General features: G+C 38.8%; 1 protein-coding gene across 7 annotated transcripts in view; it reads right to left on the reverse strand.

Annotated features, from left to right (window-relative positions):
- Positions 1-22,355, reverse strand: part of FNDC3B (fibronectin type III domain containing 3B) — a 356,837-nt gene that overhangs the window by 79,082 nt on the left and 255,400 nt on the right. For all 7 annotated transcript variants that reach the window (XM_089910834.1, XM_089910832.1, XM_022572178.2 and 4 more), the window contains exons 9-11: positions 19,208-19,267; positions 3,883-4,021; positions 788-841 (exon numbers count right to left, since the gene is read on the reverse strand). In XM_089910834.1, the coding sequence (XP_089766960.1) occupies positions 788-841; positions 3,883-4,021; positions 19,208-19,267 (253 nt within the window). The remainder of the gene's footprint in view (positions 1-787; positions 842-3,882; positions 4,022-19,207; positions 19,268-22,355) is intronic.

Here is a 22,355-nt window from a genome sequence, read left to right on the forward strand (position 1 = left end):
AAGACTAGCTAACTTGCACTACTCTCCAAAGTCAACATTTCCTATTCTTAAAATCCTTAGTCTGTTTGCTTGATCACAGGAAGAGAATAAAACACAGGTCAATGAATGAACGGAATTAAGATATACAAGAATAGTATCATTGGATTTTAGAAAGAGAAGATTTCTGCATCCCGTGTTCCTGCCTGAGATTCTGGGCAGTGTGAGTGAGGCCGGGGAAGCACGGGGTCACCATTCAGCAGAGAGTGGCCTAGAGTGTAAGAAGACTTCACCACGGATACCATCCAAGGCCTCTGGTGACAGAAACAGCAAAGGGGGCACCCCCCTTCTAGGATGGTCTAGCCAGTAGGGTGCTCGCAGGTGGGTGAGACCTCCAGGTGCTGTCGTCTCCCCTGCCCTGCTCCCACATAGAAACAAACTAGGCTTCCCAGGCTGCAGTGTGGTTTACCTTATGGAAACCATCTATGCAGGCTGGCCCTGGGCACTCAAGATAACAAATAAGTCAATTCTTGGTCAGACACTAGGGTCTCCAAAATAGATAAGATCCTGTCTTTTCTTTCAGTAGCATGTCTTGCAAATTAGTCACGTAAATATATTTTAATGCACAATTCACTACACTTCAGTCCATCTTCATTTTCCACAGTCAATAACTATTGGTTTAAATTTTTCTCTACTTACATAATTTTTTCCATGTGTTTAGCATATCTTCAAAAAAGAATAAAATGGCATTTGTTCAGCAATTTCATTTTTAAAAGGTGTTTTAGATGGATGAACATAAAAATATGATTACCTCATCCCATTCTAAAAGGTAGTTGGTGATTTTTGAACCGTTGTCAATTGGTGCCTAAAAAAATAAATAAATAAAATGAGATTAGAGAAAGTTGTTCACAGTTAAAAGTTATGAGCTCTCCACTTGGTTCAAATACAATGTCCATGCTAGTACTGTACTCTCCCTGCAGGGGGATAACCCTGGATACCTCCTGTATTTGCTTCTTCAAACATTATCACAAAACCAATTTTAATACAAGTCAACTAGTAGAGAGCGCCCCACTATTAATAAATTGTACCCCACAAACAGCCAAGCCCACCTTCCCCACCACCTCTACCTTTACACTCACATGGTGCCTTACTTCCTCCTCCGGGGATAAAACTTTTAAGAGGCATGTTAAATTCAAGGGTGGAGGAGAAAAAAGACAGGGGAGAAACAGAGGCACTGTTTGGGGTCTGATAAGATAAAGCTGACCCACCCTAGGTTCAAGAGTCTAAAGTCCATATTTTTGTAACTTCCCCCATACAGTTTTTGTTGTTTTAAGAGTTTAAGATTAGAAAGCCTTCTGTGGCATTAAGGTTGCCCTTTTTTTAAAAAATGAGAAAAACCAGGATCTCCTGGATAGATTACCAGGGGCAATTAGCCCTTAGCATATTAGCAAAAAGAAGTTTCATCATTTGCTTTCCTCCTAAAAGCATGCTGAGATCTGCTTTACTGAGAAAGCAGGCTTTGGACAATGGGAAGAGGAGTAAAGAACTCTGGAGAAAAGAGTGCTTTGTAGGGTCAGAGCTGCCAGAAGGGGGCGCTACTGTGGAGTCACTCACAGCACTAAGGTAGTAAGATGATGTCTCCCAAGCACAAACGCACCTGGGCCTGGCTCTTCCCCGGAAAAGAGCCAGGGCCCCGTAGAATGTGGTGACCTGACCCCAGCAAAGGCAGCCAGGTCACCAGAGCTACACTGAAGCCCCTCTCGGCTGTCTGTCACAAGTGGTCTGATGTAAGTTGCTTAATAACAATGCTTAGTTTCTTATTCCAAGAATGGATGGGTGTGATAAGGAATTGGGAGAATATATGTAAATCACTTACTAAACTGCCCCGGTGTTACAGGAAGCCGTCAGTAAACAGTAGCTGTTGCAGTATTATTGTTAATAATAAATGTATTAACATCGAGGGCTCAGTAAATATTAGTTAATTAATAAAGAAACTCTTCACCCTGGCCTTTCCTTCCTTCCTCCTTCTTTCTTCTGAGTCATATAATCTTAGAGTTCCAAGCCCCAATTACACGTGAGTGATGTATGTTCTACTAAACTGTAATTTCAGGCTTTTGTGGGCTCGATTTGGGAGAAAGGATAGGGTTACATTTAAAGTTCTAAATAACGGACAAAATCAAGGTTTTAGCTGAGAACCCATTTCTAAGGTAAGAACTACATTTATGATGCTCATATATTCCTTTCTGATGTCCTGCCCCACCACCGAGTCCCTGATTCCTTGAGGGTGGGGACACAGCCCCGGGTGTTTGTGTTGCCCTATCTCCTGGCGCTAACTGGATGACATTAGAGGGCCCTGAGCTCTCTCAGTGTCTTGGTGGCTTCAAGGACAGGGGGGCAGCCAGAGCATGGTCGCCCTGTCCTTGTACCCCTAACTGGAGCACCGTTATTGGAAAATCTGTTCTAAGAACATGAAAACTGAACTGAATCCAGAACTTTCAAGTTTGCACGTAACTGAATGTAACAATAATATGCTTCTGATTTACAATTAAATAAAGGGAGAAAGAAATTGTGAAACATTTTCCTCCTAGTAAGAAATCTTTTTCTTGAAGTTGCTGGTCTGCCTGAGGCCCGAATTTCATCCAGGTTTTAAGCAGAGTATGTATCAGTGATTCCCAACTTTAGGTTTATAAGACCCCAGGGTCCCTCTAGTAATCTTTAAGATTTCTTATACTTTCCAAACAAAATGGATTTTAACTCATTCCTTAAGATATATTTACATACGTATATGTATAAATACAGAACACATTTTAAAATGGATGTATATGCTCCAAGGACTTAAACAATGATGACCAGTTGGGTGTTAAAACTCTGAAAAGGTAGGGAATCACTGACCTGGATTATCCCTGGAAGCCAGGAAGGAAAATAAAATAGTTCAGATTCTACAACTTTGCCTTTGTCCAAATAACACACTCAATGTTGGCCACTGGCTACGAGAGGGGTCTACAGAAGTCCATGCTTTGTTGCTAACCACTACTCAACTGCTTTTATCAACTCCCAAGATAAATTTGACCCTCTGGTCTAAGAACAAAAGGACAAAGTATTTGTTCACCAATAAGGAATCTCCCTAGTCATCTTATCTGCACATCAGTGTTTTCCCCCAATACCACAAATCTTTATTATCTCTACCTCTATAAATTTTACATTTTGAACTATATTTTAAAGTATAAATATACAGAAATAATTACTATAGAGATTGATAACATAACCTACTATTTTCTTACAAACACACAACTGTGACTGATAAGTCAATGATATACTACTTTAAGGACCTCTCTTTGACAAGAGTTATTTGTAGCCAAAAAGTTGTATTTCATGAAAACTACTACATGATTCAGATGTTAAAAAAATAAGTAGTAATCCTAACTGACCTAAGGCCTAATTAGTCAAAATTAATGAAACCTTAATGTAGTTTAGAACACTAAGCATTCTAGACAGTTTTAAATATTAGACATTGCAGAATCATCACTGAAAGAAGCCAGAGGACCCGTAAATCTACTTTATCTCTAAATCTTTCTTCACGAAAATGTTTTACTCAAGTCCTCGGATGTCTACTGCAATGAGTTAAACTATCAGAAAGTGATGACGTTCAGGTATCTTAAGTATTTATATCACTTATACAGTGTTGCTCATGACCCTGAAAAGAAAGCTAAAACTTGATTTCACAGTTCCCTCTCCCATTCTTTTGCCCAATTTTTATAGAGATGGCAACTTTTGATATCATTATAATTTGTTTCACATAGTCACTATGCAGAAAATGAAACACCATCACCAAACTGGAATACTGCTAAATAAACGTTTCAAATGGCTACAGACTTCAGAATATTCCTGCCACTTTGTGCTACCCACCTTCCACTGCAAGGTTAGTGAACTTTTGCTCCTGTGTGCCAGCTTAGGCGGGAAAGGACACTCGGGTGCGCAGCTGTGGGTGGTGAAGCTAACCGGCTCAGAGCAGGATCCCTTTACGGAATTGTACATAGCATATACCCTGAAAACAGACAAACAAATACAGTCAGTGGCAGAGGTCCATCACAGAAGACCGGGGTTTTTATCTCAGCTTTGCCCCAGGACTTTCCACAGAGAACAGAATTTCTTATGTAGTATACACACCATGACCCTTTTTCCTCTTTACTGGTCTTGTCCTGACCTAACTATGGTCAGCATTTTCAGGGGAAAATCATCCCAGCAGGTGATGTGCCTCAATGCATTCTCTCCTCCCACTAACTGTCAGAGCCACCCAGCCCCATTTAAGACAGGCAGAGTCTACTGACTGGAAAAGAACATGCTCAATAAGGAAATATACTTATTCCCCAAAATGGCCTCCAAGTATATATTCGAAAACCCATCAAGCCACTCTCTGGTTGACTTTGTCTGGAAAAAGGCTAAAAGTACAGATAAGGGTTGGGCCAAAGGAGACAAGAAGCAGTGATGAGAGTCCACAAACTGAGAGAGAGAGGAAGAAGTACAAACAACAAAGTAGATATCATCTTTCAACTTTTGATAATACTGCAGACACTTAAGCAGAAATAAGGACATTTCACACACAGAAACAGGCTTGCTACTGCCAAACGCATCTCTCTTCTAATTCATTAAAAACATGGTTCAGGTACAGTTTATCCATGTGAACATCTAACTCTTACACCTGGAGCCAAGATTAAGGGTGTGCATTCTGCACATTAAAATGCCTGGCTCGATACTCAACATATGGACCTGATTTCTCCAGAGAAGCTGTGAAAAAAGAAGCATATAACACACTATTATAAAACTACACTCCTTTCAAATAGCACAAAATAGGATTATGCTGATTTTTACCATCTTCTTTTCTACTTTTTCATTTTTTAAATATTGGGCATTAAAAAAAAAACTTGAAAACATACTCTTTTAAAAAGACAACAAAGGAATCTTTGCTGCCTAAAAAAGATGCATGGATTAAGCTATTCAGAATTTGTAAGTACATCAAGTCCTTAATTCTTAACAACTCTTTATGAGCTGCCATTAAAGACAGAAGAACACTCAGACTAGAGAGGTGAAGTAAATTTCCCAAAGCTACACAGCTAGAAAGTTGCATCAATTGTACTCAGTCATGGAGATCTAACTGCTATACTATATTCCCTACTGTCCTATTCATCCTGCAATCCACTTCCCCTCACTCTACCCAATGAATAAATAACAGCTACAGATAACATTATGGAAAATAGGACCTAACTGAGGAGAAAGGATTTTAAAAATCATACACCTGAAGTCCACCACAAAAAATTTATAGAGGCCATGCAAGTCAAAAGTCCTAACAGACATGCCTACCTTCCATTCTAAAAGGTAAAATACATATTTACTGGATATTTGACTTGTTTGCCTTAGGGGAGGACACCATGATATTTGATCCAAACAAAAGATACCTTTCATTAGGATGCTCTTCACCCAACCTGATGACGGAAATGCTCCTTTTTGCATTCACTGTAAGTAGGAACATGGTAACAGAAAATGAAACAGGAGAGTTGGCAAGATCATTTCCGTGTATCAGGACAGGTTCACTGGGAGTTAAGTTACTTAAAAATGAATCACAGAATGTTCCAGGCATGGGCAGGGTTCCAGCCTGAACTTTAACAGATCAGTTGAATTCTCCAACTTATGGCTTATTGACTGTATTTTGCCCAAAATACGTGTGGGGGGAGGGAAGGAATATAGTGTTTTAAAATATTACCGCCACCTATGAATTAAAGGACATAGGCAACGATCACCAAAAAAGAGACATGCACTCCTAATGAGAGACCATGCCACTATCTATAAAATCCCTGCCAGAAAAACTGAACCTGTATCTGATTAAGCCTCTTCACTGCTTTATAGGAAACATGGAGAGAACATTATTAAGCAATACTACAGGATACAATCAGGCTAATTCACAGTGTGGAAAAGTCTACAGGACAAAAAAAAAATTTATTCCAACAAATAAATTGCAAGAAGAGAAAAAAGGGATGGAGGGAAAACCTATAGCTTAAAAGAAATTTAAGAGCTATAAGCCAAACACAATACTCAAACCACATCTGAATTCCAATTACAACAAACTGAAGAAATAAAACCTTCATTTTTAGGACAGTTGAGGAAATGGGAACAGTGTCTGGATTTTAAAGACATGAAGGAATTTACCATTTTTGTTTATTTTGGATGGGCATGGGGTGTGTGATGATGGTAATGTGGTTCACAGGTGAAATAATATGATGTCTGGACTTTACTTCAAAATAACTGTTGGGGGAGGGCATAGGAGAAGGCACCAAGGAAATAAAAAGTTGGGTGGTGGGTATATGAGAGTTCATTACATTACTGTCCACTTTTGACTATAACTGAAATCTTCAGAAACACAAAGTTAAAAATTAAGCCAATGCTGAAAAAAATGGAGATCTCTCGTTTCAAAAAATGAACCTCTGCCTTCTCTTAAAAACCAGAAGTTCTAGCAACACTGAGCTGCAGACCTGAATGACGGGAATTAAATGAAATTGAGAGCAGCTCCCCCTTTAGATGGGCAGGTGCTGTCCAGTTGAGTCCCCACCACTCCCTACTGCTCCCTGGAATTGAGATTGCTTTTTCGCTGCCTTTTACCCAATCCTCTTTCCCCCCTTCCCTTCCCAGGAGGTATCTCATGTTGCAGTCACTAGGCATTTGCTTATGAATTCAGACTATACTCAGACAGACCAAGTCCTAAATATCCACAAAAAGTCAGCACCAAAAATCCACTGGGTAACAGAGCAGAGGAAAGGAGGTAGGGAAAGAGCCTGCCAAGGACTAGCAGACCACAGTTAGTTATCTGGGGAGAGCTGGACTCAGTCAAGTTCATTCTTTCTTTTCAATGAGATTCTTGGAGTCACAAATCCATACTTATCGGGCTAGAGAAACACGAGAGAAGGAGGCTCCTGACAGCCAGGTTGGGAGGATGACAGTAGGAATGAAGGAACCTGATAGCACAAGTAAAAATCTGGGGTACTTGAGGATGGACAGTTGTACGGGTCGGCAGGAGTTAGTGCCCTTGTCTTTAAACTCAGAGAATGTTATAGTCTGTCTAAATGAGGAGTCAATGCTCTGCACTTGTAAAAAGTCTGTCTGCAAAGGAAACAAGATCTATTTTACGTGGCAATATAAATGTGCTGCACTCAGTACCTAAAACTTGACATGATATCTAAGTACCTCATGATTACATCTGTCAATTCAAATTGTTCAGTAAATAGACAGCAACTAATAACTGTGATAACTACCTGCTCCGCTTTTACCAGTAATTTTCACAGAAAAGTCTCTGTAAATGACATTACATTTTGAAGAATGTTGCAATCATGTTTCTCACATGATGGTGATGTGTTTTCTCTAAATACCACGATGTGACAGGAAGATCTGTGGAGTAGGACGAGTGTCCTAAGTTAAATATATCAGCAAACAATTCAGCTCTTTTAGCATTTATACCAGCAAAGAGGAATACACTTTTCTAAGGATATAACTAATCTTGTGTTGGGTTTGCACATTTGTTTCAGTTTAAGTACCAACTAAATGTGTATGGAACAGGTGCTCCAAGAATTTCAGAAATTTGCCTCCCCTTTCCTCCAGCACGTCTGTAACATACCAGGAGCTGCAATTCCTAGTCAATAACACCTATTTCGTGAATGGACCTAAAGTCTGTCATGCAGAGTGAAATAAGTCAGAAAGAGAAAAACAAATACCGTATGCTAACACATATATATGGAACCAAAAAAAAAATGGTTCTGAGGAACCTAGGTGCAGGACAGGAATAAAGACGCAGATGTAGAGAATGGACTTGAGGACACGGGGAGGGGGAAGGGTAAGCTGGGAGGAAGTGAGAGAGTGGCATGGACACATATAAACTACAAAATATAAAATAGATAGCTAGTGGGAAGCAGCTGCCTAGCACAGGGAGATCAGCTCGGTGCTTTGTGACCACCTAGAGGGGTGGGATAGGGAGGGTGGGAGGGAGACGCAAGAGGGAGAGGATATGGGGATATAAGCGTACGTATAGCTTATTCACTTTGTTATAAAGCAGAAACTAACACACCATTGTAAAGCAATTATACTCCAATAAAGATGTTAAAAAAATAAAATAACACCTATTTCATAACTCCACACTGAGCTGGTCAACCACATATTTTTGGAATTGTTTCATCACATAATTTTTCTGGGAAATGTTATTACATGATATCATCTCTCGGCAACCTCTTTGCCAAATTGTTTATGACAATGACTGGAAAACGGCCTCAAATTCTGCATTGAAATTGCTATCCATTCCAACACTCAAATTCCTGATTATCCTATCATTGATGAAAATATAAATTCTTGACTCCCACAGTAAAATGATTGTTTCAATGCGACTATTAATTATAAAACTACCAATTAAAAGAGGAATATGTGGGCTTCCCTGGTGGCGCAGTGGTTGAGGGTCCGCCTGCCCATGCAGGGGGCGTGGCTTCATGCCCTGGTCCAGGAGGATCCCACGTGCCGCGGAGCGGCTGGGCCCATGAGCCACGGCCGCTGGGCCTGTGTGTCCGGAGCCTGTGCTCCGCGGCAGGAGGAGAGGCCGCAGCAGTGAGAGGCCCGCGTACCGCAAAAAAAAAAAAAAAAAAAAAAAAAAAAAAGAGGAATATGCTTTTCTTTGTATGTGTATAAATAAATGAATATATAAATGTTTGTGATTGTAAAGTTACATACTTATGCCTAAGTATTATAAAACAGAATGTTATTTATTTGTATGTATGTATGTGCTGGATTTTTCTCATCCCTCTCTCTTCCTCAACACACACACACAGAGGAGATTCTGCATTGGTCGCGTCATTCCATAACAAAATACCCTATATGGAAACACTGAATAAATACACTTTGACAATTACAAATTGATTCCTTTTAAACATTCAACCAACATTAAACCAAAAAAAGCAATCTGTGTAAGAACTGGGAAACTAATATAAAAATGATGACTTTAATAAAAATAACCCAGGACCCAACACCTAAATTTTTTAAATCAGCATAATAGAGGAATTATTGATGAATTACTTTCCTCAATCACTAGGAGAAAAAAAAAAGTGGTCGGAGAGATGTGGAACAATGACACGAAAATACATAACAAAAAGTGAGGAAAATAATCTTTAAAACCTGAAATGTCTCAGGATACAATTTTCAATGTGGAATTTGGACTAAAGGGCATAGCAAGCGCCAATCTGAACAGCTACAGACACATAACCTATAGCACCATCTCAAGGATGCCACTGGTCTGTTAATAAATTATTCCCAATAACAGTGAGGTGATGGCAAGTAGAATTCAAGAACTCTTCTTGCCTAGGAACTGATGCCAAGCACTATACAGTTCAATGACAGAACTCCATGACTGAGAGGCTGTGGTTGTGTATGGTTGTGTATCTGACTGGTGAACTCTGACAATACTCACTAACATGAGGGAGGAAAAAACTGAAAATGAGAAAAAGAATTCCATAAAGATATCAAGCAAGCAATGTGAAGGGGATGAAATCAGAATAGCAAAACCAAAAGCAACAAGAAAGGAGCCCTAGGTGAGATGTCAGTACCTGAGCTGAGAAAGAAACCTTTCACTCTACAGAAGAGTGATTTGAACAGAGACTTCTGCAGGCCTTTGTCAAAATGTGCACTATTAACAACTAGAAGGAGAATACAGCCTGCTTGACACTGCTAAAAGAAACACCTGTTTTCATCACTGGCTCTCCAGGCTTCCTATAAGGCGACACTTTCTAAATTGGTAATGTACAAATAAATGAAAACGGTAATAAATATAATTGTTCATTTTGCAGCTGTACAGTAATGGAATTCGTTTGGAGCTTCTGTTGTGGAAAAGTTAGGAAATATTTCCATGTAGCTTTTCAAGGCCTTATAGGTGACTATTAAATTTAAAATTATATTTGAGGCTACTGTGTTGATAAAAGCTTACATTCCTGGAACTAAGATTTTGAGAATGTTAACTGCATCATAAAAAGAAATTTTTGCTCTGCTTTTTTCAGCTCCAATTATGATACATCTTTATCTCAATAAAATAATGAGTGGTATGGTCAAACTTCATCATGAAGTCCTTTTTATTATTAGTGTGGAAAATCTGCAACCATTTTGGAAAAACAAAACAAACAAAACAACATTTATAGGTGTTACAGATTTATAATAGATTTGCACATATATTTCATTTGCTCTCACACCATCTTTCTGAGGCTGGTATAGTTATTATCCTCATTTTATGAATGAGAAAACAAGGACATTGAAGCTTACATGGCTTGCCTAATCACATAACCTCAGTAAGTGCCTGAGTCATTAATTCCAAATTCCAAGGTCTGCCTAATATGTCATCAAGGTGCCTCCCAAAGCAATTCAAGGCAGAAGAGACTGACTCTACGTAGGGGCTGGAAGTGTTAAGAGTATTCTCTAGCTTGAAAAATGAAAGGCTGTATAGGGAAAGGGAATGAATGATCTATATGGACTGTGGAAGAGCCAGAGCAAAGTAACTACAATTGGGACTGTATGTAGACATTTTTCTTAGGAAAGAATGTTTTAAAAATACTAAAAGCGATGTGTTCTAGAAGATGGCGCAATAGAAGGACATACGCTCACTCCCTCTTGAGAGAGCACCGGAATCACAAGTAACTGCCGAACAATCATTGACAGGAAGACACTGGAACTCACCAAAAAAGATACCCCACATCCAAAGACAAAGGAGAAGTCGCAATGAGATGGCAGGAGGGGTGCAATCACAATAAAGTCATAACCGCTGGGTGGGTGACTCACAAACTGGAGAACAATTATACCACAGGAGTCCACCCACTAGAGTGAAGGTTCTGAGCCCCACATCAGGCTTCCCAAGCTGGGGGTCTGGCAAGGGGAGGAGGAATTCCCAGAGAATCAGACTTTGAAGGCTATAGGGATTTCATTACAGGACTTCAACAGGACCGGGGGAAAGAGAGACTCCACTCTTGGACGGCACACGCAAAGGAGTGTGTGCATCAGGACCCAGGGGAAAGGAGTAGTGACCCCACAGGAGACTGAACAAGACTTACCTGCTAGTGTTGGAGGGTATCCTGCAGAGGCAGGGGGTGGCTCTGGCTCACCGTGGGGACAAGGACACTGGCAGCAGAAGTTCTGGGAAGTACTCCTTGGCTTAAGCCCTCCCAGAGTCCACCACTGGCCCCACCAAAGGGCCTGAAGACTCCAGTGCTGGGTCGCCTCAGGCCAAACAACCAACAGGGAGGGAACTTAGCCCCACCCAACAGCAGACAAGTGGATTAAAGTTTCACTGAGCTCTGCCCACCAGAGCAAAACCCAGCTCTACCCACCACCACTCCCTCCCAGCAGGAAGCTTGCACAAGCCTCTTTGATAGCCTCATCCACCAGAGGGCAGACAGCAGAAGCAAGAATAAGTACAATCCTGCAGCCTGTGGAACAAAAACCACATTGAAAGACAGACAAAATGAAAAGGCTGGGGACTATGTACCAGATGAAGGAACAAGATAAAACCCAGAAAAACAACTAAATGAAGTGGAGATAGGCAACCTTCCAGAAAAAAGAATTCAGAATAATGATAGTGAAGATGATCCAGGACCTCGGAAAAAGAATGGAGGCGAAGATCAAGAAGATGTCAGAAATGTTTAACAAAGACCTAGAAGAATTAAAGAACAAACAAACAGAGATGAACAATACAATAACTGAAATGAAAAATAGACTAGAAGGAATGAATAGCAGAATAACTGAGGCAGAAGAACGGATAAATGACCTGGAAGACAGAATGGTGGAATACACTGCTGCGGAACAGAATAAAGAAAAAAGAATGAAAAGAAATGAAGACAGCCTAAGAGACCTCTGGGGCCACGTTAAACACACCAACATTCACGTCTATAATGTGTCCCAGAAGGAGAAAAGAGAAAGGACCTGAGAAAATATTTGAAGAGATTATAGTCAAAAACATCCCTAACATGGGAAAGAAAATAGCCACCCAAGTCCAGGAAGCGCAGAGAGTCCCACACAGGATAAACCCATGGAGAAACATGCCGAGACACAAAGTAATCAAACTGACAAAAATTAAAGACAAAGAAAAATCATTAAAAGCAACAAGGGAAAAATGACAAATAACATACAAGGGAACTCCCATAAGGTTAACAGCTGATTTCTCAGCAGAAACTCTACAAGCCAGAAGGGAGTAGCATGACATATTTAAAGTGATGAAAGGGAAGAACCTACAACCAAGATTACTCTACCCAGCGAGGACCTCATTCAGATTCAACGGAGAAATCAAAAGCTTTACAGACAAGCAAAAGCTAGAGAATTCAGCACCACCAGACCAGCTCTACAGCAAATGCTAAAGGAACTTCTCTAAGTGGGAAACACAAGAGAAGAAAATGACCTACAAAAACAAACCCAAAACAATTAAGAAAATGGTAATAGGAACATACATATCAATAATTACCTTAAACGTGAATGGATTAAATGTTCCAACCAAAAATAAGACCCATAGATGTGCTGTCTACAAGAGACCCACTTCAGACCTGGGGACACATACAGACTGAAAGTGAGGGGATGAAAAAAGATATTCCATGCAAATGGAAATCAAAAGAAAGTGGGAGTAGCAATACTCATATCAGATAAAACAGACTTTAAAATAATGTTACAAGAGACAAGGAAGGACACGACATAATGATCAAGGGATCAATCCAAGAAGAAGATACAACAATTATAAATACACACACACCCAACATAGGAGTACCTCAATACATAAGGCAACTGCTAACAGCTACAAAAGAGGAAATCGACAGTAACACAGTAACAGTGGGGGAATTTAACACCTCACTTATACCAATGGACAGATCATCAAGACAGAAAATTAATAAGGAAACTCAAGCTTTAAATGACACAACAGACCAGGATAGATTTAATTGATATTTATAGGACATTCCATCCGAAAACAACAAAACACACTTTCTTTTCAAGTGCACACAAAACATTCTCCAGGATAGATCACATCTTGGGTCACAAATGAAGTCTCGGTAAATTTAAGAAAACTGAAATCATATCAAGCATCTTTTCTGACCACAATGCTGTGAGATTAGAAATAAATTACAGGGGAGAAAAACGTAAAAAACACAAACACATGGAGGCTAAACAATATGTTACTAAATAACCAAGAAATCACTGAAGAAATCAAAGAGGAAATAAAAATACTTAGAGACAAATGACAATGAAAACACGATGATCTAAAACCTGTGGGATGCAGCAAAAGCAGTTCTAAGAGGGAAGTTTATAGCAATACAATCCTACCTCAAGAAACAAGAAAAATCTCAAATAAACAATCTAATGTTACACCTAAAGGAACTAGAGAAAGAAGAACAAACAAAACCCAAAGTTAGCAGAGGGAAAGAAATCATAAAGATCAGAGAAGAAATAAATGAAAAAGAAACAAAGAAAACAATAACAAAGATCAATAAAACTGAAAGCTGGTTCTTTGAGAAGATAAACAAAATTGATAAACCTTTAGCTGGACTCATCAAGAAAAAGAGGGAGAGGACTCAAATCAATAAAATTAGAAATGAAAAAGGAGAAGTTACAACAGACACCACAGAAATACAAAGCATCCTGAGAGACTACTACAAGCAACTCTATGCCAATAAAATGGACAACCTGGAAGAAATGGACAAATTCTTAGAAAGGTATAACCTTCAAAGACTGAACCAGGAAGAAACAGAAAATATGAACAGAACAATCACAAGTAATGAAATTGAAACTGTGATTAAAAATCTTCCAACAAACAAAAGTCCAGGACCAGATGGCTTCACAGGTGAATGCTATCAAACATTTAGAGAAGAGCTAACACCCATCCTTCTCGAACTCTTCCAAAAAATCGCAGAGGAAGGAGCACTCCCAAACTCATTCTACAAGGCCACCATCACCCTGATACCAAAACCAGACAAAGATACTACAAAAAAAGAAAATTACAGACCAATATCACTGATGAATATAGATGCAAAAGTCCTCAACAAAATACTAGCAAACAGAATCCAACAACACATTAAAAGGATCATACACCATGATCAAGTGGGATTTATCCCAGGGACGCAAGGAATCTTCAATATATGCAAATCAATGTGATACACCATATTAACAAATTGAAGAATAAAAACCGTATGATCATCTCAATAGATGAAGAAAAACCTCCTGACAAAAGTCAACACCAATTTATGATAAAAACTCTCCAGAGGGCTTCCCTGGTGGCGCAGTGGTTGGGAGTCCGCCTGCTGATTCAGGGGACACGGGTTCGTGCCCTGGTCCGGGAGGATCCTACATGCCGCGGAGCGGCTGGGCCCGTGGGCCATGGCCGCTGGGCCTGCGCGTCCGGGTCCTGTGCTCCGCGGTGGGAGGGGCCGCAGCGGTGAGAGGCCCGCGTACCGCAGGAAAAGAAAAAAAACTCTCCAGAAAGTGGTCATAGAGGGAACCTACCTCAACATAATAAAGCGTGTATATGACAAACCCACAGCAAACATCATTCTCAATGGTGAAAAACTGAAAGCATTTCCTCTAAGATCAGGAACAAGACAAGGATGGCCACTCTTGCCACTATTATTCTACGTAGTTCTGGAAGTTTTAGCCATGGCAATCAGAGAAGAAAAAGGAATAAAAGGAATCCAAATTGAAAAAGAAGAAGTAAAACTGTCACTGTTTGCAGATGACATGATACTATACATAGAAAATCCTAACGATGCCACCAGAAAACTACAAGAGCTAATCAATAAATCTGGTAAAGTAGCAGGATACAAAATTAATGCACAGAAATGTCTTGCATCCCTATACACTAACAACAAAAGATCAGAAAGAAATTAAGGAAACAATCCCATTCACCACTGCAACAAAAAGAATAAAATACCTAGGAATAAACCTACTTAAGGGGGTAAAAGACCTGTACTAAGAAAATTATACGACACTGGTGAAAGAAATCAAAGATGACACAAACAGATGGAGAGATATACCATGTTCGTGGATTGGAAGAATGAATATTGTGAAAATGACTATACTACACAAAGCAATCTACAGGTTCAATGCAATCCCTATCAAATTACCAATGGCATATCTTACAGAACTAGAACAAAAAACCTTAAAATTTGTATGGAGACACAAAAGACCCCAAATAGCCAAAGCAATCTTGAGGGAAAAAAAGGGAGGTGTAGGAATCAGACTCCCTGACTTCAGACTATACTACAAAGCTACAGTAATCAAGACAATATGGTACTGGCACAAAAACAGAAATACAGATCAACAGAAGAGGATAGAAAGCCCAGAGATAAACCCACACAGCTATGGCCAACTAATCTATGACAAAGGAGGTAAGGATATACAATGGAGAAAAGACAGTCTCTTCAATAAACGGTGCTGGGAAAACTGGACAGCTACATGTAAAAGAATGAAGTTAGAACACTCCCTAATACCATATACAAAAATAAACCCAAAATGGATTAAAGACCTAAATGTAAGACCGGACACTATAAAACTCTTAGCAGTAAACACAGGAAGAACACTCTGACATAAATCACAGCAAGATCTTTTTTGACTCACCCCCTAGAGTAACGGAAATAAAAACATAAATAAACAAATGGGACGTAATGAAACTTAAAAGCTTTTGCACAGCAAAGGAAACTAAAGGAAACTCAGAATGGGAGAAAATATTTGCAAACAAATCAACGGACAAAGGATTAACCTCCAAAATACATACACAGCTCATGCAGCTCAATATAAAAAAAAAACAAACAACCCAATCAAGAAATAGGCAGAAGACCTAAATAGACATTTCTCCAAAGAAGACATACAGTTGGCCAAGAGGGACATGAAACCTGCTCAACATCACTAATCATTAGAGAAATGCAAATCAAAACTACAATGAGGTATTACCTCACACCGGTTAGAATGGGTATCATCAGAAACTCTACAAACAACAAATGCTGGAGAGGATGTGCAGAAAAGGGAACCCTCTTGCACTGTTGGTGGGAATGTAAATTGATACAGCCACTATGGAGAACAGTATGGAGATTCCTTAAAAAACTAAAAATAGAATTACCGTATAACCTAGCAATCCCACTACTGGGCATATACGCTGAGAAAACCATAATTCAAAAAGATATACATACAACAATGTTCATTGCAGCACTATTTACAAGAGCCAGACATGGAAGCAACCTAAATATCCATCAACAGATGACTAGATAAAGAAGGTGTGGCACATATGTACAATTGAATATTACTCAGCCATAAAAAGGAACGAAATTGAGTTATTTGTAGTCAGGTGGATGGACCTAGAATCTGTCATACACAGTGAAGTCAGAAAGAGAAAAACAAATACCGTTGGCTAATACATATATATGACATTTTAACAAGTGGTACTGATAAACCTAGTGGCAGGGCAGTAATAAAGACGCAGACGTGGAGAACGGAGTTGAGGGTACAGGGGTGAAGGGGAAGCTTGGATGAAGTGAGAGAGTAGCACTGACATATATACACTACCAAATGTAAAATGGATGGCTAGTGGGAAGCAGCCGCATAGCACAGGGAGATCAGCTTGGTGCTTTGTGATGACCTAGAGGGGTGGGATAGGGAGGGTGGGGGGAGGGAGGCTCAAGAGGGAGGGGACATGGGGATATATGTATACATATAGCTGATTTACTTTGTTGTACAGTAGAAACTAACACAACATTGTAAAGCATTTATACTCCAATAAAGATGTGGAAAAAACAAAAAGACACATGCACCCTGATGTTCACTGCAGCACTGTTTACGATAGCCAGGTCATGGAAGCAACCTAAATGCCCATCAGCAGACGAATGGATAAAGAAGATGTGGTGCATATATACGATGGAATATTACTCAGCCATAAAAAGGAACGAAATTGGGTCATTTGTAGAGACGTGGATGGACCTAGAGACTGTCATACAGAGTGAAGTGAGTCAGAAAGAGAAAAACAAATATATAAATTCATATATGTGGAATCTAGAAAAATGATACAAATGAACAGGTGTGCAAGCCAGAAATAGACACAGATGTAGAGAACAAACGTATGGACAACAAGGGGGGAAAGCAGCGGGCCGGGTGGTGGTGGTGGTGGTGGTGGTATGAATTGTGAGATTGTGATTGACATGTATACACTGATGTGTATAAAATAGATAACTAATGAGAACCTGCTGTATAAAAAAGTAAAGAGATCAGGATCAAAGAGATGGAGAATTTTCCATCTCTCTAGCCAGCAGAGCACTAGACCAAATAACAGCTGGTGGTGCCTTAGGCTCTTTATGTGTGGTGTCACACAAGTGTCAAATATGTCACAAGGGTGGGATCCCCGATGTGTTAGGAGGAAGTCTTGGATCCAAGGCCTCTAGATGGTAACTACCTCATGCTCCTATGTCTTTTGGGGAATCCATTAATTATTCCTTTTATCTGCCCATAAGTTTAAGGTGTTCATAAGATACATAAAAAGAATTAATGAGCAAGTATTCTCAAGTTTACCCTTTGTAAGAGGCATTGAAAAGATACAAAGGGCAACACAACAGATAGGACAGTAAATAAAGGGCAGACTGTGACATTTAAAATTTTTTTAAAAGTTATTGTCAACTCATGGATGAGCAGAAAATTAATAAAGTAAACCTTTAGTAAAGCAGCGACAATGAACATTAAAAGAGAAAAAAGGAAACACATGTTAACAATGTCTAATGGAGAACATTTACAGGACTACCTATATGGTGTTACATTTTCTGGTTTGTTGTTAAATCGACCATTTCAAAGAATGGTTAAACTATTATCTCAGCTTCACAAGTCATACAAATCTTTTTGTTTGTACAGACGGTGTGAAAAGTTCAATAAGTTTGGGCTAAAGCTAATTCACTCAAAATCCAAAAGTTTTGATTCAAATAGGAAAAGATGGTTGCAATAGAGTTCATCTAAACAAAACAACAGCTAAGCAGATATACACTTTATGACTGAATGTAAAAACCTTGCTCTTTTATGTATTGCTTTAAACATAGTTTTAAACACTTGTGCAGCTAATAAGATATTATAATCTAAACACACCCCTACTTTCCTTACTTTTGTTACCGAGAAAATTGTGGCATGGATTCTCTGTGATTGACCAAAGTTAAAACAGTCAATTGATGGGCAGAACCAGACTAGACCTCAAGCTGCCTAATAATTAACATATGCTCTTCCTGCTAGGCTACCCTGCCTCTACTCCACCACAGAGGGAACGTGTGGTGTGAATTAACCTTTGGAAAGTGTAATAAAGGGTGTGTGCTTGATGGTTGCAATTTTATTACATAATCTTGATATACACATATATAATTGAAGAAAGGAGAATTTGTTGTTGTTCACCCTATTAGATAAAATGAGAATTTCTGATCAAATTAAAAATTAAATAAAATGAAAGTTTAAATTAAAATGAAAATTTAAACGATATTATGGATCACATTCAGATTTAAAAATCTGCCTGTTTGCAGATGGATGTATGGATGTATCTTTGAGTAATCAAATGAGCTCTGTAAACATTTAGATGATACTTTCGTCCTCGCACGTCTGTGGTTGGCCGGGTCTCTCCCTGAGATCAGCTAGCCCTGCCTTCCAGAGCAGTCATGGTAGAGAGTTCAGACTCGGTAGCAAACTATGTGAGTTGTTTTGAAAAACTGCATTAGCTCTTGCTAGAGATAATTTTGATATTTGCATTACTTACTTCAAAACGTATTGCCTTTTAGGTCCAAACTTGAAACATGGGGAGGACTTTATTTAGTCATATTGGCTGAACATATAGTTTACATGGAAGGTCTATAATAACTGACATACCCATGGTAAAAAATGACTGCTTTATAGAAAAAAATATTATATATTAAACCACGCATTCCAACGGATCTTAGGAGACTACGTAAAATAAAAATTACTTCGCAAAAATAATTTTTAAATTCTGTTCAGGGTATCATCTACTTTTCTATTACCAGAAGCACATCTGTGGACTCCCAATCTCTATGCTCTCAAGTGTAGGACATCAAGGAATGGCCGATGAGCAAAGGTACTGACACTTTTAGTTAGGCAAGTGCTGTTAACCAAACACTTTTAAAAAGGAGCATATTATTTATTTCAGCAATCTGAATTCCCCAATACTCACCTCACATGATAATCGGTTGCTGGCCTAAGATCTTTCAGGTTACATTCTAATTCTTCTCCGCTGCAAAGAAAAATCATTTCTTAGTCAATGATACCAGTTTCAAAAATAAAACAGGTTTTGGATTTGGGTCTCATAGTCAGGTAACAATAGCGATTCAAGAACTATTATTTCTACTTCCACCTTAAGTCAGAAATAAACTCTCCTGCTTGGTATTATCATTTTTCTGGACTAGCAAATGAGATTCCTTGAAATGGTGTCATTCTGGATCTGGAAAATGGCAAGGCTAACTTATGAATAAAATTCCAAACTATCTTACCACTTCTTCAAAATGACTACCTAAAAATAAGTAAATAAGGAAGCAAGCTGAACAGAAAGATACCTAGAGAAACGTAAGTGTAAATAACAGCACCAGCTGTCAACTGAAGGTGGCTCCCAGACTTGTCCTGGCAAGAACCCCAATAGCTTCAACTTCTCAACTGTCTTCAAGGAACCTCAATCTACTTCCCTCACATATCAATACTAATAAACAGCTCTCTTACAGATGCATGCCAGTAAATAGCTCTCTTACACAAAATAAAACCATTTATTTGACCAGAAGCTGCAGAAGAACCTTGACTTAATCATGAGGAAACCACCAACATTCCGGAAAATACGTAATGTTCCCATTAAAAAAATTTTTAAAGGTGAGAGGGGTGTGTGTGGGCATAACTGTATTCTTCACAAATGTCAGTATCTACCCAGCCACAAAAAAGAATGAAATGCTGCCATGTGTAACAACACGGATGGACCTGGAGGGTATTGTGCTTAGTGAAATAAGTCAGACAAAGACAAACACTGTATGCTATCACTCATATGTGGTATCTGAAAAATAAAACAGACAAATGAATATAACAGAACAGAAACAGTCTCACAGATCTAGAGAACAAACTAGTGGGTACCAGTGGGGAGAGCGAACTGGGGAGGGGCAAGATATGGGTAGGGGATTGAGAAGTACATACTACTATGTATAAAGTAAATAAGCTATAAGGATGTAATGCACAGCACAGGGAATACAGCCAATATTTTATAATAACTTTATTTACATTTTTTAATTAATTAATTAATTTTTGACGGCGTTGGGTCTTCGTTGCTGCACGCGGGCTTCCTCTAGTTGCAGCGAGTGGGGGCTACTCTTCGTTGCGGTGCGCAGGTTCTCACTGCGGTGGCTTCTCTCGTTGAGGAGCATGGGCTCTAGGCGCGCGGGCTTCAGTAGCTGTAGCACGCGGGCTCAGTAGTTGTGGCATGCGGGCTCTAGAGCGCAGGCTCAGCGGCCATGGCACACGGGCTTAGCTGCTCCGCGGCATGTGGGATCTTCCCGGACCGGGGTTCAAACCCGTGTCCCCTGCATTGGCAGGCGGATTCTTAACTAGTGCGCCACCAGGGAAAGCCTATAATAACTTTAAATGGAGCGTAATCTATAAAAATTTTGAATCACTATGTAGCATACCTGAAACTAATACTGTATGTCAACTATATTTCAAATAAATAAATAAGGTTTAAAAGAAAAGCACTGGATAATTCCCAAACGATTTAATCACAGTGAGGCCACCAAACACTGTTGCTTCCCAGTGTGCTGGAAGAGGAAGTACATAGAACTACCTTGATGAAAGCCTCCCACAAATGTTAAATCTGCATCTGATCAAGCTCCAGAACTAACTATCCATTTATAAGAAATATGGGGGAGGAAGATTAAGTTAAAGGATACCACAAATTCAGATTGGTAACAAAAGTGATTCACTTTTTGCAACTGATCAAGAATTTTTAAAAAGATGGGAGATACACCTGAAAACTATAACATATGCCAACTATATGTCAATAAAAATTTTTTAAATTAAAATTTAAAATATAAAGTAGTTATTCCATTTCCAAAAAAAAAAAAAATAAAACGGATGAAAGGGAGACTATTCTACATTTAAATAGATTTATGAGACCTAACAATCCCAGGCAATGAGTAAACTTCATTTGGAGTCCCAGAAGAAGAAATCAATATTAAAACACATTTTTGAGACAATTGGGGAAATCTGAATATGACCAAGGTATGAAATGATGCCAGGTATTATCGTCAGTTTTCCTAGATGTTAATGACATTGCAGTTATGTAAAAAAAATCTTATGTCGATCCATATTGAACTATGTAGGAGTAACTGATGTGTTATCTGTGAGTTGCTACCAAATGCTACAATAACAACAACAATAATAGTAATAAAGGGGATATGATGCAAATGTGGCAAAATCTTAATAACTGTTAAATCTGAGTGATGGTTATCTGGGGGTTCATTGTAGTATTTTCTCTATGTTTCTGTATGTTTGCAATTTAGCCATAATTTTTTAAAAATTTTAAACTTATTGCCCTGCTAGTGATATTTAACACTTTTGTTTTTGAAAAAGTATGTATACATGTCAGTTTTCATTATTAAAGCAGAAGATTGGGGGAAAAAACGTCAGTGTCATAAAGGACAATGAAATACTGTGGAAGTGTTCCAAATTAAAGAAGGCTACAGAGACATGACAACTAACTGCTGTATCTGACCCTAGAATGGATCTTGTCCTACAAGGGGAAGAAAAATGCTACTGCAGACATTATTTCATCAACTGACGAAACTGGAATGTGGATGATAGATTGGATAAAAGTATGGTATTGATGTAAAGTCATGAAGTAATGGCATTGTAGCTATTTAAAAAAATATCTTAGGAAACACACTTCAGTATTTAGCAGTAAAGGACCATGATGTATAAAACTAATAGGAAAAAATACAGATTAAGAGGAGAGAAAAGGCAAGAGAGAAAATCAAATAGTAAAGCAAACAGGGTAAAAAGTTAATAATATGTGAATCTGGGTAAAGCATAGGCACATATTCCTTGATCTCTTTATTTTTGCAACATTTATAAGTTTGAAATTATTCAAATAAAAATACTTTTTTAAAGTTGCAAACTGGAGGCCAATGTCCACACCCTGCACGTGCAGTTCTGTTGTTTGACTTGCAGTTTATCTTTGAAGTTTTTTGAATTTGCTGAATTAGTTTAACATTAGGAAGGTTTACATAATAATTCAGATTTTTAGCATTTCCTTTAAAAAAAATTCCAAGCAATCAGCAAATCTAGGCCTACAT

This window comes from Delphinapterus leucas, chromosome 4 (assembly GCF_059928025.1).
Source record: "Delphinapterus leucas isolate spDelLeu-1000000601 "Yukka" chromosome 4, BTC_Dleu_Yukka2, whole genome shotgun sequence".
NCBI lineage: Eukaryota > Metazoa > Chordata > Mammalia > Artiodactyla > Monodontidae > Delphinapterus > Delphinapterus leucas.